Source organism: Anas platyrhynchos, chromosome 4, assembly GCF_047663525.1.
Source record: "Anas platyrhynchos isolate ZD024472 breed Pekin duck chromosome 4, IASCAAS_PekinDuck_T2T, whole genome shotgun sequence".
Classification (NCBI taxonomy): domain Eukaryota; kingdom Metazoa; phylum Chordata; class Aves; order Anseriformes; family Anatidae; genus Anas; species Anas platyrhynchos.
The window spans coordinates 14,144,144-14,158,646 of NC_092590.1; the positions used below are offsets into that span (position 1 = coordinate 14,144,144).

The following is a 14,503-nucleotide window of genomic DNA, read 5'->3' on the forward strand; positions in this document are numbered from 1 at the left end:
CTGCAACAACAACAAAAAAATTACATATCATTCTACCTAGTATTATATTTTGGCAGATCATAATTAAGTTGTTGCTTAGAAGTGGTGTGTAGTGCTTTAAAACAAGCCTTATTTTGAATAGCAGGGCTAGTATTTTAACTCAATTAATGTGTTATTGTTCTATAAAGAGATATACACTACTCTGATTTGTTCTTCTACAGATAACATCAGCTATAAAATGGAAAAAGTGCAGCTTTTTTTCCAATCACTTGTATAATTTTCCCCATGTAGATTGTATGTTTTCTATATTTTTAGAAGTGGATGAAAACATATGACATCTTATTAATTTTAAAAATCATTATAGTTATTTTATACTGTTATAGGCATAAAATATTTTGTTTCTATACCACATAAATCTGCCAGAGACTATGTTTGACATAGTCTAAAAATACAAGAGAGTTCAACAGTAAGGAACACATTTTTCTTTTATGTGTTTTAATTCCATAAAGCCGTGTTTGATTTACACGTAATATTGGTCGGGGCAGAAGTAGAATTCCTAATAAAAAGAAATTACATCTAGTTACAATAGAAATAGGATACCTTCTCCATGGAAACTGCCTGCCAAATATGCTCAGATCAATTATTTATCAGATGCTTCATAAAATATTTCAATTTTATGGAATTATATTTTCCTAGAGTTTTTCACTCAAAATTTAAAAGTGACATAAATGTATAAATGTCCATACTTCTGAAGATAATCATTTCACTCGATTACCAAATTTTTAATACTTTTCAAGGTCATCTTCTCTTTGTTCACACCATCCATACTACGCTACTTAGAATCATTTAGGTTAGAAAAGACCTCTAAGATCATCAAGGCCAAAAGTTAACCTAGTGCTGCTAAGTCTACCACTAAACTGCATCCCTAAACACCACATCTATACGTCTTTCGGATACCTCCAGGGATGGTGTCTCATCTACTTCCCTGGACAGCCTGTTCCAACACCTCACAATCCTTTCAGTGATTTTTTTTTTTTTTTCCCTAATATCCAACCAAAACATATCCTGGTGCAAATCAGGGCCATTTCCTCTTGTCCTGTTGTTTGTTGCTGGGAGACCAACCCCCACCTTGCTACAACCTCCTTTGAGGCAGTTGTAGAGCAAGATCAGGTCTCCCCTGAGCCTCCTTTTCCCTAGGCTAAACAACCTCAGCTCCCTCAACCACTCCTCGTAAGAGGAGTTCTCCAGACACTTCACCTGCTTTGTTGCCCTTCTTTGGGCATCCTCCAGCACCTTGATGTCTGTGTTGTAGCAAGTACAACACAGTATTCAAGGTGTAGCCTCAGCAGAGCCAAATACAGGGGAACAATCACTTCCCTGGTTCTGCTGGCCACGCTATTTCTGATACAAACCAGGATGCTGTTGGCCTTCTTGGCCACCTGAGCACACTGCTGGCTCATATTCAGCCAGCTATCGACCAATACCCCCAGGTCACTTTACTCCAGACAGCTTTCCAGCCACTCTTCCCACAGTCTGTAGCGTTGCATGACATTGTTGTGCCCCAAGTGTAGGAGCCAGCACTTCACCTTGTTGAACCTCATGCACTTCGCCTCAGCCTATTGATCCAGCCTATCCAGATCCCTCAGCAGAACCCTCCTACCATCAAGCAGATCAACCTTCTTGCCCAACTTGGTGTCATCTGCAAATTTAGTGAGGGTGCACTTACTCCCCTCATCCAGATCATTGATAAAGATAGTGAAGAGAAGTGGCCCCGGTACTGAGCCCCTCTTGTAACTGGCTTCCAAGTGGATTTAACTACATTCACCACAACTTTTTGGGCCTGACTGCCCAGCCAGTTCCTCACCCAGAAGAGCATAAACCTGTCTAAGCAACGAGCACTCAGTTTCTCCAGAAGAATGCTGTGGGAAACAGCAAGATTAAGAGGAAGAGGAGGGCACACCCTGCAACCTGATGCCTGTGTAGCAGCACATTCCCCCTGGAGCTCTGTCTGAGCTGCTGCAGCAGTTGTGGTGGGTGCAGAGCTGCAAGGCCATGGCCTTCTGCTGAGTGGATACCATTGCTCCCTGGTTGAGCTGGCCAAGCTTGTGCACTCCCTGTGTTCTCCCACATGAATCGCCCTGCAAACTGCCACACTACTCAGTATTATGATTCAGTATTATGTTACTTATGTTCTTTTGAATAATATCCCATTTTTGGTTTATTTCCTAGTATTTCAATGTGTTTAAGAGACTGTTTGAGAATATTTTCTTGTTACTGCTCTTTCAAACTCCTGCATTTATACCATAGATGAAGCCTATTGTGGACAGGTTTGCTAACTCCTTCATATAGATTGGAAGTCTGAGTAGTTAAGGAACAAACTTGAAAAATAATTTTTTCTTTTAAGAATTAGTATGTGGTTTTATTAGCAGAACTGGGATACTGCTGTAAAAATCAAGAATCATTTCTCATTTAGGGCTACTAGAATTACATGCCCGCACCATTTTACAGCATTTTCCAATATCATTGCTATTATGCATGTCACTCACTTAAAAACAAACAAACAAACAAAACAAAACAAAACAAAACAAAACAAAAACAAAAAACTACTCAAGGCAGCAAAGAGTTTTAAATAATCATCAGCTGGGTGATTTATTTCTAACCAAATAATATTTTGGTTCAGCTTTGCAACAATGTCTGCTACTAGTGGGATATTCTACCTCAGAAGTGCTGAAAAAACAGGGAGCTAAATTGCAGCACATATTTACTATATATGCACAGCACATAACACCCAACTGTTAGAATTTTTAAAAAAGGTTGTTTTGATTTCATAAGGAAGGCAACACAAAAAGAGAAGGGACAGAATTATACTGTTACAGTCAGATAGGGAGACAGAAATTATATGGTACTAAGGAAGAAGTGAGAGTAATGTAATGAATAATAAGAAGAAATAAAATCAATATGAGTTACTTCAGAAGGTGTTAGTAACGGGGTCATATTAAATACCTTGCGTTCCTTTTGTGGAAATCAACTGGTGAATGCATTTAAACACAAAGTACTATAACGTACAATATACCACCATGCAGAAAATCATAGTAGGGTCATGCAAAAGTGTAATGGAATTTCTAAGTTAAAAAAATAAATGTTTATCCTTACCTTTATGGTAAAAAAGAATGGTTTTGAGCAAAACATATAAGTAACAGAGCATGCTTCCAATGCTTAAGTGCAACTGATGCATCATGTAATATAATCCTTAGTATTTATTTGCATTTTTAATGCAGTTACAAATCCTGCTCAGTGGACAAGAACTTCTAAATCCACTCTCCTGACATCACATAAGCAGGAAGTGATAGAGAATTAATTATTTCTGTTCTGTGTTCAGAAAAACAGAAGGACATTAAGAAGCATAATGGCATAAAGCTCCATGTGAAACAAACTGGAAGGTATGGGTCTCAACATCCAAAAAAAAAAAAATGCTATTTTGGAGGACTAATGGACAACTATCATGGCTAAACCCTTAATAAAAACCCTTAATAAACCTTCTCAGACAAGACTGCAGTTGGCTGACCTTATATACAGATGATCTAGAAATGAGCAGTAAAAAAACAAACAAACAAACAAAAACCACTTGCTAAGGCCTTATTTAAATATCTCCGTCAATTAAATGGTATTTTACCATAGGACAAAGTTACAAGGGAAATTCTGATTATATCTTAGGGAAAAAAACTGCAACAACATAGTTAAATATTGGCCTGGATGTCCCCAAGAGAAGTTCCTTTAAAGCCCTCCCAGTAAGATACTGAAAACTTAAGTGGACAAGGAAGGCCCTGAACAACCTGTTCTAAATTGGCCTTTCTTTGAGCAAAGGAGCTAAACCTCCAGAGAGTCCTCTGAACCTAAATTATTCTACAATTCTATGAACTATATAGATAAAAGCAACAACAACAACAAAAATAATTCTTGTAGATCTCAAAGAACAAGCATGCTCTAGTGTACTGACACCAAGATGAAAGCTTTTCATAAATTTATCTGAGTCATAGTTCCATAGCTGGAAACTGTCAAAAAAAAATCAAAGCAACACCAGCAGTCTATAGGAGAGGCAGAAGAATATAGCAGGACAGGAAAAGCACTCTTAAAATTGTTATAATGGACAAAGAAATCTGACTTCATCCATCATTTACAAACTCAAGAGTGGAATCTTTAATTTTAATACTCCTAGTTAGGTCTCTTTTTCCTTTTTCGTCTCTCCTCTGAATAAATTGCATGGGACTTCATAATATTTGAGAAACGTGTAAAAAAAAAAAAAAAAAATAGGAGGGGAAGACAATACAATTTACTTTGACCTAAAGTAGTCCATCTCCCTTGCCCCCTTTTTAGTGAAAGCTCAAAATCAGCTTTTTTCTCTGCACACCAAGATGGCAGTGTCCGTTAAACTCTGCTATGGTATAAACTTGCTGACCTTAGCCATGTTGGGGCAGGACTATTTACATTTCTGAATCAATTCCATAAATTCAAGACATATTAAAAGACATCAAGTTCATAAACTTTTCTGACCCTCTTCTGCTATCTGGCTCATTAATACTGAAAGCTATTAATTTATCAAATGAGTTGGTGATTACCTCCTGAAGAACCCTCTTCATTTTCAGTAGCAATGTCTTTACAGCTGTGCAATCTTGAAGCATCAGTCTGAAGGGCAAAGATTCAATGCCTCCGCCTTCTTCCAGACCAGTAAAAGGCCACTCCACGGATGGGCTACCAGCCAGCTGGCTAACACGTGGGTACCTGGCTTCTCCTTGGTCTACCTCCTTTGACAGCTTCAGAGATAGGTTCCTTACAAGAGAAAACAGAGAGATCAACACTGAAATGTGAATGGTGAAAAAGAAAATACTACAGTTTTCAGCTTTTCCTTCATTTGAGAATAAAGACATCACTTTTTGAGCCTGCTAGCATGAATGGCTTTTTTAATATACATATGGCCATATGGTGTTAGCAATAAAATATGCATTTAGAAATCTACCATTTTCTCCAGGAATTGAAATCATGCTCTATTCTATGCCCTTCAGAAGAAAGGCATTTTCTTGAAACAAAATATCCTATGGGCAAGACCATGGCTCTATTATATTTCAGTTCTCCTTTACAAAAAAAGTAATCACATAATCTGTATGCACTTTGAAAAGCTAAATCACATTCTTTCATACCAAAAAAAGACAAAAAAAAAAAAAATACTCCTTTCTAGGCTGCCCAGTGGTATAAGATGAACACGTTATTATGTAAACTGGAATTTGAAACATAATTATTCTGTACACACTCTGACATTTAGTTACCATTGAAGCTAATTAAACTGAACATGACAAAAAATAATGTTAATTGTGGTTGAGAATCCATTCAAGACAACAGAAAGACTCTGAAAGATTTAGAGGTAAAGGAATAATAGTATTTTGCTTTTTGCACCTGAAATCCTGTTCTGCATACATACAATCATCCTTTAATATCTGTAAGAATTTCCTATGCTGGAGCAAGTCTAGCAGAGACCAACAAGATGCTGAGAGAACTGGAGCATACAACATATGAGTAGAGGCTGTTCAGTCTTCCAAAGAGGGTCACAGACTCAATCAGCCCAAATCAGTCACAATTAGCTATAAGTTTAACAGCACAGTAGCAAAATAATTTTAAAAGAGATTACTTGGCATTTTGATGGAATATAATGTTCCATCCACTAAGGGAAAATCATTCAAGTTTTTTTGTTTTTGTTTTTTTGGTTTTTTTTTTTGGCATTAAATCAACCACAGTTATAACATTGCACCAATTTTACTTTTAACCAGTAGGAAAAGGACAAACCTGAAAGGAAAATAAATCTGAGAATATGGCTGCATTGTACAATAATGTTATATTAATTACTACTAAATTACAAAAGGGTTGTAATAGCAGTGCGAGACACCTATATTCATACTAAATTAATTCACTATAATTAAAAATTTTAGCATATGTGGTAAAGAAAAAGACAGCTATTATTAATTTAATGTATAGTTCCAATTTTCTGTTCCATTTGAATTTTCATGTAACACAGAACTGATTCTGAATTTTAAGTACTTGCATATTTTTAAAGAACTAAGATATTTTTCCAAGTGTGATTTTCTTTAACGTTTACTACAGGTTTCATTATAACCATGTGCAAAAAGAGATTAACACGATTTCTCAGAACAAAGAATTCCCAAAGCCATACAACAAATGTGAAATGATGCTACTAGAGCTATCTTTTAATGGATGGTTTATTTTTTTATTTTGCAAGCTATGTAATGTGCAGTAGGGGCAATGTGTTAGATCCAAAAATACACGAGAAATCATGGATATGGACAGGCAGTCGTGATGGCCAATAGAAATAAAATTTTCAAATCTAGGCTTTTCAAGACTAATAAAAGAATTAAATTACACTATTTTAATTTTAAAAATACATTGAAACAACTTTTAGTATAATATTTTGCCTTTTAAAGTAACAGTCTGAAGTAGACAGTAAAGACACATTTGATTGGAGGATATTAAGCCATTACTGATTCATAGCTTTTATTAAAGAAGGCAAGGGTATAAATTATGCAAACAAAAATCAACTCTTAACCAAAGTTTCACAACATAAGGCACCTTTAAAGGTTCATAAAAGAGAAGCCATGTCCAATCTATTGGAAGCTATGCTAGAGTAAGATTTATGTAGCCAGAAAATCTCATTATTTAATTTGAGCAAAACAAAACAACAAGGTCCTCTTTTTCCCTTTTTTTTTTTTTTTTTTTTTTTTTTTTTTTTTGGTTTCCTGGTCCAGGGCTCACTATCTGGGAGACTAAATATTGCTTATAATATTCTGCATCTTCACTTTGTGAGTCCCACAACAGTTTTGGCATCATGCTCCTGAAGGGGCATCTTATGTGGATAACATGGTGACACTGAGAAAGGACCAACTGAGAGGTAAAGCCTCCCAGAAGGAGTCTTCTACAGCTACATAATGTCATCAGGGAAGAGAAAAGAGTCTGGCATCAACAGCAATACCCAGCTCCCTCTGTGACTAGATAAACCAACAGTACTCTTAGAGAACTATCATCCTCTGCTATGTGGAAAAGATATAGTATCAATCTTAATTTCAACTTCACTGAATTGTATGTTGACATCAAAGCGCTCAACACACAAAATCACTGTCTCTTCAAATACAGAACATTGTACTAAAGTATGAAAAGCACCATAGTAACACATTACCACTCACAACAATAAGAATTTAAAATCTAACTCAGTTGCTACTGGAAAATTGCTACTCAGAGTCAGCATACAGTAAGTGCTCGCATTGCATGGTAACTCTGAACTCTACCTGAAGAGAATATAACTGATCTTTGACAGAAAAATTCTTCACAGTCTGATATAATCCCTATACTTGCTGCAGGAAAAAGCTAATTTTCAATTCATTCTATAACTGATACTTCATCAAGTCCATTATTAACAATGTCCAGGTGGTCTATTACAGTATTATTATGGTAATCCACTGCAATTCATCTCAAAGCAGCAGCAGAGATTTAGCAAGAAAAAGAAGTTCTTACTAAAAATAGAAGTTTCCCCTTACCAGTAAAACACCTATGCCTCTGAAGTTGAAAAAGTGACTAGATCCTTGACCAGCAGTGGAAAAACCATTTACAGATTGTCAATCCCCTCTGCCTTCCAAAAAGGTGTTTAAAACATCTCAGGTAAATGTTATCTGTTACAAACTTCTAGACCGTGGATGAAAATCCTTAGAAGCTCATTTTTTATGATTGAAGACAATGCATTTCATTTAAATGACAGTATTGTTTCTATAAAATTTTTTAAATAAAACATTTCACAAAAGCTAATTTTATCATTATTGAATACAGTGCCTCTGTCTGAGCTCTAAGTTTGCCTGTCATACACATTTAGGTTATGCCTTTCCTAGTTAATGAAACTGTACCAGAAAACGTTCCTAGGCACTGAAAGTCAACAGTTCTGTCACTGTTAAAACACTTCTGAAATGGCTTGACTCAAGCCAAATATCACTCTTTCAAATGACTCCCTGCCATGGTTTGGTTGCCAGTAAAGTTACTTTGGAAGGAGGCACTCCATTCTGAAGGATGTTAGTGGTACAAATGTGTACTGAAGAATATGTAGATTATGCATGTAGATCTTCATTCACAGATTCATTGCACATCTGTCTTGAAACCCAGATAGACTTCTGGTCAAGAGAAGAGGCAGCCTTCTTCAGAGAAGTCTGATATAAACTGTGGAGGGAGTGGCAAATCACAACTGAGAAGAGTGGTAGGAAGCTGCTCTTAATTTCCTTCCGGGTGTTTTAGACTTCACTTCCCCTAACAAGTGCTAACAAATGATTCTCATACTCTGATAATGGTCAGATGAATCCTGAAAGATGTCATACTAAAACTTTGCCCAGTCCTTTAGATCAATGTCATAGGATAATAGGGTAATTCAAATTGCACAAGCAGGGTATACCTGAAGCCTGTGGAATACAGCAGCATGTTATATCTAAGGGAACCACAACTGATAACTGAGAAAAGTAAGCTTAGTGTCAGTAGAATAAATGTCATTATAAGGTCTGAAAAGTCAGAAAAAATTGTTATAATTTTGTAAATATAAAAAAGGGCGAAAACCTGTGCAACTAGGTAGCATTTGGGGCCTATTGGCTTGTTTCTATTTTATCTGGACACACCCACTGAATACCATGAATATATTTTTTTTCATTTTGAATACATAAAAAATCAGAAGCTACAATATCCACATTTAGCAAAATGGCAATGTCACTAAGACAAAGCAGTTCTATTTGAAAAGCGATCTTTATTGAAATAGTGAGAGAGCACTAAAATAATCAATCAGTGATTCTTAGCATTTAAATAGCCTCCATAAATCCAGTGTAACTGCACATTAACTGAGAAAGAGGTAATATTGTGCAGCCCTTTTCAAAACTTCTTTCCCTTACGAAGGTAAAACAAGAAATTTCTTACTCCAAAGCATCTTTAAAGGGTTTTTACTGTAAAAGGAAAAGACACACAGATTTGCAACTTGAGCTAGTTTGAGTTATTTTTCCCTTCTTACTGGTCCACAAATCAATGATTTGAAGAGCTTATGGTAATTTGAACCTCACTTACATAAAGATCCCCAGATTATGTGGAATTTAATCTTCTTAGTTTTCATCAGCAGTGCCCAAGATGTTGCTACTGCAGAATTAGCCTAAACTAATACAATTGGTCCCACAGAGTCTGCACTTCTTGATACCAGCTTAACAGAAGAGAGTACATGTAACTCTGTGGGTATCAGGAAGGCTCTACAAGCCAAGCAAAAAAACTCAGCCTCTACTGGAAGTACTGAACATACCTTCTCTCCTCCCTGAGAGCATATCTTCTAAAGTAGCTACTTAGAGAAAGCCTTAAATAATTTATTTTTCAGTTTCGAATATGCAACAGCAAATATTCATGTATATATACATACGATGTACTTACATAAGGTGTATAGTTATAAAATTTATACTTCATTCATGAAGATTGTATGAAGTGTGACGAATATTTCAGAAAAACACAAAAACACCTACCTCACTTATTTGTTCATAATTTGGCCCACCAGGAAACATTTATTCTTTTATACCAGAAAGTTGCTATCAGTTTGATACATAGATTACATCAGAAATGATCCTTTTTTTTTTTTCTTCATACAGATACGGATAGTCTTCCAACCACACTTTTTCTCCTATCCATTCTTTTTTCTCACCAACGATAAATAAGGTATCCTCTTTTAGAAAAATAAAGGTCCCTTAGCTGAATCACGTAAGACAAATAAGAACAATTATATTTGACTTTTAGAGAAGAATCTGCCTACCTCAATCACTTCCAAAACAGAGTTCAAGGAACTCTCTGGCACTCTTACAATGATGTACATTACTTTCAAGTCCTACAGTCACCAGAGCGTGGATCTTAGACTCTGAGTAATCTCTTACTAATCTCACTATCCCAAACACCTAACAACTGAAATGTACAGATTCATTCTTGTAAAAATGAAAGGCCCTAGCGCATATTTAGCAAAACCAAGGCACGGACTTTTAAAGGCATGCGTCTAAATATTCCAGTGGGCATATCAAATAGTTTACTATTAAGGGCCTAAATATTCTCAAACTCGGATCAAGGAGTTTGACAACAACCAGAACAGAATCTTTGGCATCAAGTCTTTATACCTCTCTCTGTCTAGCCTCCTCACCCAATTTTTCAATGCTATATCTGTTCTTTAAAAAGTTCTGTTGCTTCAAAACTTATAGGGATGACATCTGAGAAAATTAAACTGCACCATGTCATAAGGTACACGTTGTTTGTCATTTTACAGCTTTTAGAACGATGTATCATTTACTGGTACTCTGATACGATGATTTTTCAAGGTCAGCCTTTTGGAAAAATGATGTTCAGCATCTGTCATTATCAAACTATGCACCCACACATATGTGCACACAAACTGTAATGGCTAGTGCTGCTGCAAGTTAACAGACTGTCAGACTTTTCTATTACAGCCCCTTTCCTTTCAAAGGTTTATATCACAGCCATAAAGATTTCCTTTGGGCTAGAACTCAGCAATCATGAAATACAGAATCAAATTTAAAAAAAAAAAAAAGAAAGGGAGGGAGGGGGCTTCCATTTTCAGCTGCTGCTAAAAGTACAGCTCGTAAGAGCACATCAAGCATTTCTTTTCTTTCTCTACAGGAGTCAAGAGCTCTGTTTATATTACCTGATCTCTAACACACAAAAACATAACACTTGAGATTTTGGTCCTCTTCTTCCTTCTGGAATCTACTATGAAAATTTAAATATGATAAAAATAAGATAACTTAATACAATACAGTAATCAGATAATGTCCAAACAAACGGCTACTTGGAAAAGACCAGTGGGACTTACTTAATTTCAAGTGGTAGGAGTGCAGTATTAAGTAGCCCATTACAACAAAAAATAAATAAAATAAAATAAAATAAAATATAAAATAAAATAAAATATAAAATATAAAATATAAAATAAAATATAAAATATAAAATAAAATAAAATAAAATAAAATAAAATAAAATAAAATAAAATAAAATAAAATAAAATAAAATAAAATAAGAGTGTATCTCTGCACTGACAGTTCTGCAGAATTTGTGTCTTTTTAACAGTTCAGCAGGTGATCATTATTTGAGCTATTTTACCACTGGTCTACATAATAAAAAGTGCAGCTTGCTTACAAAAGCAAGCAGTAATTTGTATTACATCTTTCACCAGCATATAAGCAAAACAAGGTTTACCTTTTTTCTGAGAAAGGATAAATCTATCTGCAGTCTTTGCAGAGTTTGTAAACATTGCATACTTCTGACTAGACACTCTCAGCATAGCTAAAGCTAAAAGCACTTGGTGACTTCTCCAAATCTCACTCCAAATGTGCTCCACATAGTTGACCCACTCAGCTGACCTGGGACTAGAATGACACAATATATGAAAGAAGTTTACAAGTGTGCCAGGCAAATTTCTACAATATTGGAGAGAAGGAGAAAAGTACATCTGTTCTGCCATTGCCACTTTTTGATTAAAATGTTTCTCCTCATCTTTGCTCTCTGCTCTAAATGCTTTGGATCTGCTTTGAGAAACCATGCAAATGTAATATAAAACTTTGAAGTCCTCGTGAGGCCAAAAAGATATCCCCCCCCCCCCAAAAAAAAAAATAAAAAATTGTGCTCTGTAGAAAGATATACATGTAGTATCACTAGTAGCAATTTCAGTGGGGAGACAAGTATGGTAACAGGTTAAATCTACTAAAAGATAAAAGCACAGCAGGGTTTAGAACAGTTGTTTGTTTAGTGCCAGGCTGAATTCACATACATGAGTCAGACAGGTAACACAGACTTCCAGTGAAAATAGAAAATTAAGTAGAAAATGCATATACTTTAGAAAGAAGCCATTTTCTTCAAGTCCTGTTTAACTTGGTTTTCAAGTGTTTGGGAAGCACCTAAGCACATTACTATTGTGTAAACCAAGATGCTATTTTTTGATGAAGCTATTAAGCATAAAGAGCACTTTTGTGAAGTAAGAAGGCAATTCATTATACATTGAGTTGGTTGAACGGTTCACCTGAGATGTATAACAGTCAGTTTTAAGGATGTAATTAATATTTACTAAAATAACCCAAGTATTTCAGTACACTTTCAGCATTCTGCTTGCTTTTCTCACATCCCAGCCCCTTCAGAGGTGCCTTCATAGTGAGCAGGTGATTCAGGGAACTCTTCCTGGACTGGGTCCAGTTACTGAATCGCCCTGGCTTCAGACTACACCAGGACTTGTGAACAGACAGAGGTCATAGTAATGCTATAGATTATCATGCTATAGTCACATGTTCCTCCACTAGAAAAATACATATGCCTGGAAGACTGAATCACAGCTGAGTGCTGGGGACTAGAAGAAAGAGGACCAAGAGGGGACCTTAGCTGTTAGACTTAAGGAATTCCTGGTATGACCATTAGGTAGTTACAAACCTGTGAGTTCAAGAAATTCCAACTAGTAGTCCTAAACTTCATTATTAGCTCTTTGTTTTCACATAGTCCCCAAAATAATAAGTAATTGTTAATACAGCTATGTGTGCACGTCCATATATTTGCTTGTTTTACTTTATCACAAAGTTGTTGAACATCTAATGAAGAATATTGTTTTTAAGTGAGAAATTATAAAGAAATCTCCTTTAGTCTATTTGCTGATGTGAATCGTTGTTTCATGATTAACAGCTTCTGACAGAGTAAGACACTACAGTGTCCCACATTGTCCCACAGTTAAATAACATTAAATTTCTGGATTCAAATCAACTAAAAACTAAATTAAGCATGTAGAACACAAGAAATAAAGAAACTTCCTTTTAGAGTAACTGGCTATAAACTGAGATCTGTACTTCCAGCACTATAACCTAAATAAACTGTTATTTGGATCTTGTCTATGAAGAGTGCCAGCTAAGAAAGGGGAAGTTAAATAGTTCCTGTCCAGGTATATGTTACCTTAAAACATATGCAAGAAACAGGGAGTTTCTGCAGCACAGAGGTACTAGGAACCATGTCTTCCAAATCTTCCTTTTCTCCCCTGAACACTACACAGCTCAACACATTGACTTGCAAAATAACACTGGCATAGAGGCTGATAAATTGAGAACAAATTCCCAGCTGTATGTGGGAATGAAAGCTTGTAAATTGTGGGACCTCTCAAACATTATTTCCTTGTGAGCGTCTCAAACTACTGGAGGGTTTGTATCCATTCAGGCAGGTTTCACTTAGGAGGCAGGTGTTGCAGTGTGTGCACTTGGATTTTAATTAGGGAAATTAAACCCCTCTAAAAGCACATTCTCAGTTGTATTTATTTTTTTAAGAAAGGCATTAGAAACAAAACAAAAAGAAAGCAATAAACTAATTAATGTGTAAATTAACCTAATTGCTTTGTTCTTACATGATATAATGAATCACATAGTGCCACAGCAAAAACATGTTATTTTACCATGAGGTGAAACTATCCCACCTACAGGAGACTTCTCAGATTTTGGTTAGCATTTGGTTTAGGCCCAAAGCTCAGCTCTATGAATTATATTGAAATATGTCTACATATTTCTTTGTACTCCAGCACATAGAAGAAAGCAGAATGCAAAAACTAAATAATAGCACTGAGCTGTTTGTTGCTTGCCATACTGTTGGTGCATTGTTACTTGATCAGTAAGTGCTTATGCCCCATCAAAAACTTTATCCTCTCTACAATGCTTCACCTCTCTTTCTGTAAGAGGAAATTAGGCCCCATGCCTTTTAATTTTTTATTTTATTTTATTTTTATTTTTTTTTAATTTGTCACATTAAAATTAAGTGCTCATTTCAGTTTTTTATTCTGTGGTTGTTACATTCTCAATTTATGGGACTCTGCTTGAATTACCTGAGTATCTGGAGTTACTGTAATTGCTTCTAATTTGCAATGCCAGGCTAGTTTAAGGTTGAGAATAACATGAAGAGCACTTCTGTGCAAAACTATGCAAGTTTTGAAAGAGAGCATCTCATTCAAAACATATGGCCTATGATTTGATTTTCATGTCTCATGTCTGAATTCTTTGGCCTGCATATATTTGAATTTTGAGCACAAAACAAAAGTAGTATTTTGAACACAGTTTCTTTCAACCTAACAATAATGTTATAACCTGTATCTTTAACACATTCAAAATTCAAACAAATATGTTAATTAAAAAAAAAAAACAACAAAAAAAAACATTTTAAAGTGTGCTTCAAGAAATTTATTAAAATATTAGAAGGATTATTACTTTATCATAGAACTCAGAGCACTTCATCTGTGAAACATTAAATATACATTATATAAAAGAGTAAGTAATATTATTAGTAGTTACTAACTTTGCAAAATCTTTGTCATAAGTGCATTGATAAGAACATGCAGTCCTAGTAATTGTTAGAGCATATGTTAAAACTTACGCCCAATGCTCCATCTAAACAGAGA

The 14,503-nt window shown here is 35.4% G+C and overlaps 1 protein-coding gene across 10 annotated transcripts in view; it reads right to left on the minus strand.

Moving 5' to 3' along the window:
* CCSER1 (coiled-coil serine rich protein 1) overlaps nucleotides 1-14,503 on the minus strand; it is a 682,619-nt gene that overhangs the window by 368,106 nt on the left and 300,010 nt on the right. For all 10 annotated transcript variants that reach the window (XM_072037037.1, XM_072037036.1, XM_027455716.3 and 7 more), the window contains one exon: nucleotides 4,596-4,806. In XM_072037037.1, the coding sequence (XP_071893138.1) occupies nucleotides 4,596-4,806 (211 nt within the window). The remainder of the gene's footprint in view (nucleotides 1-4,595; nucleotides 4,807-14,503) is intronic.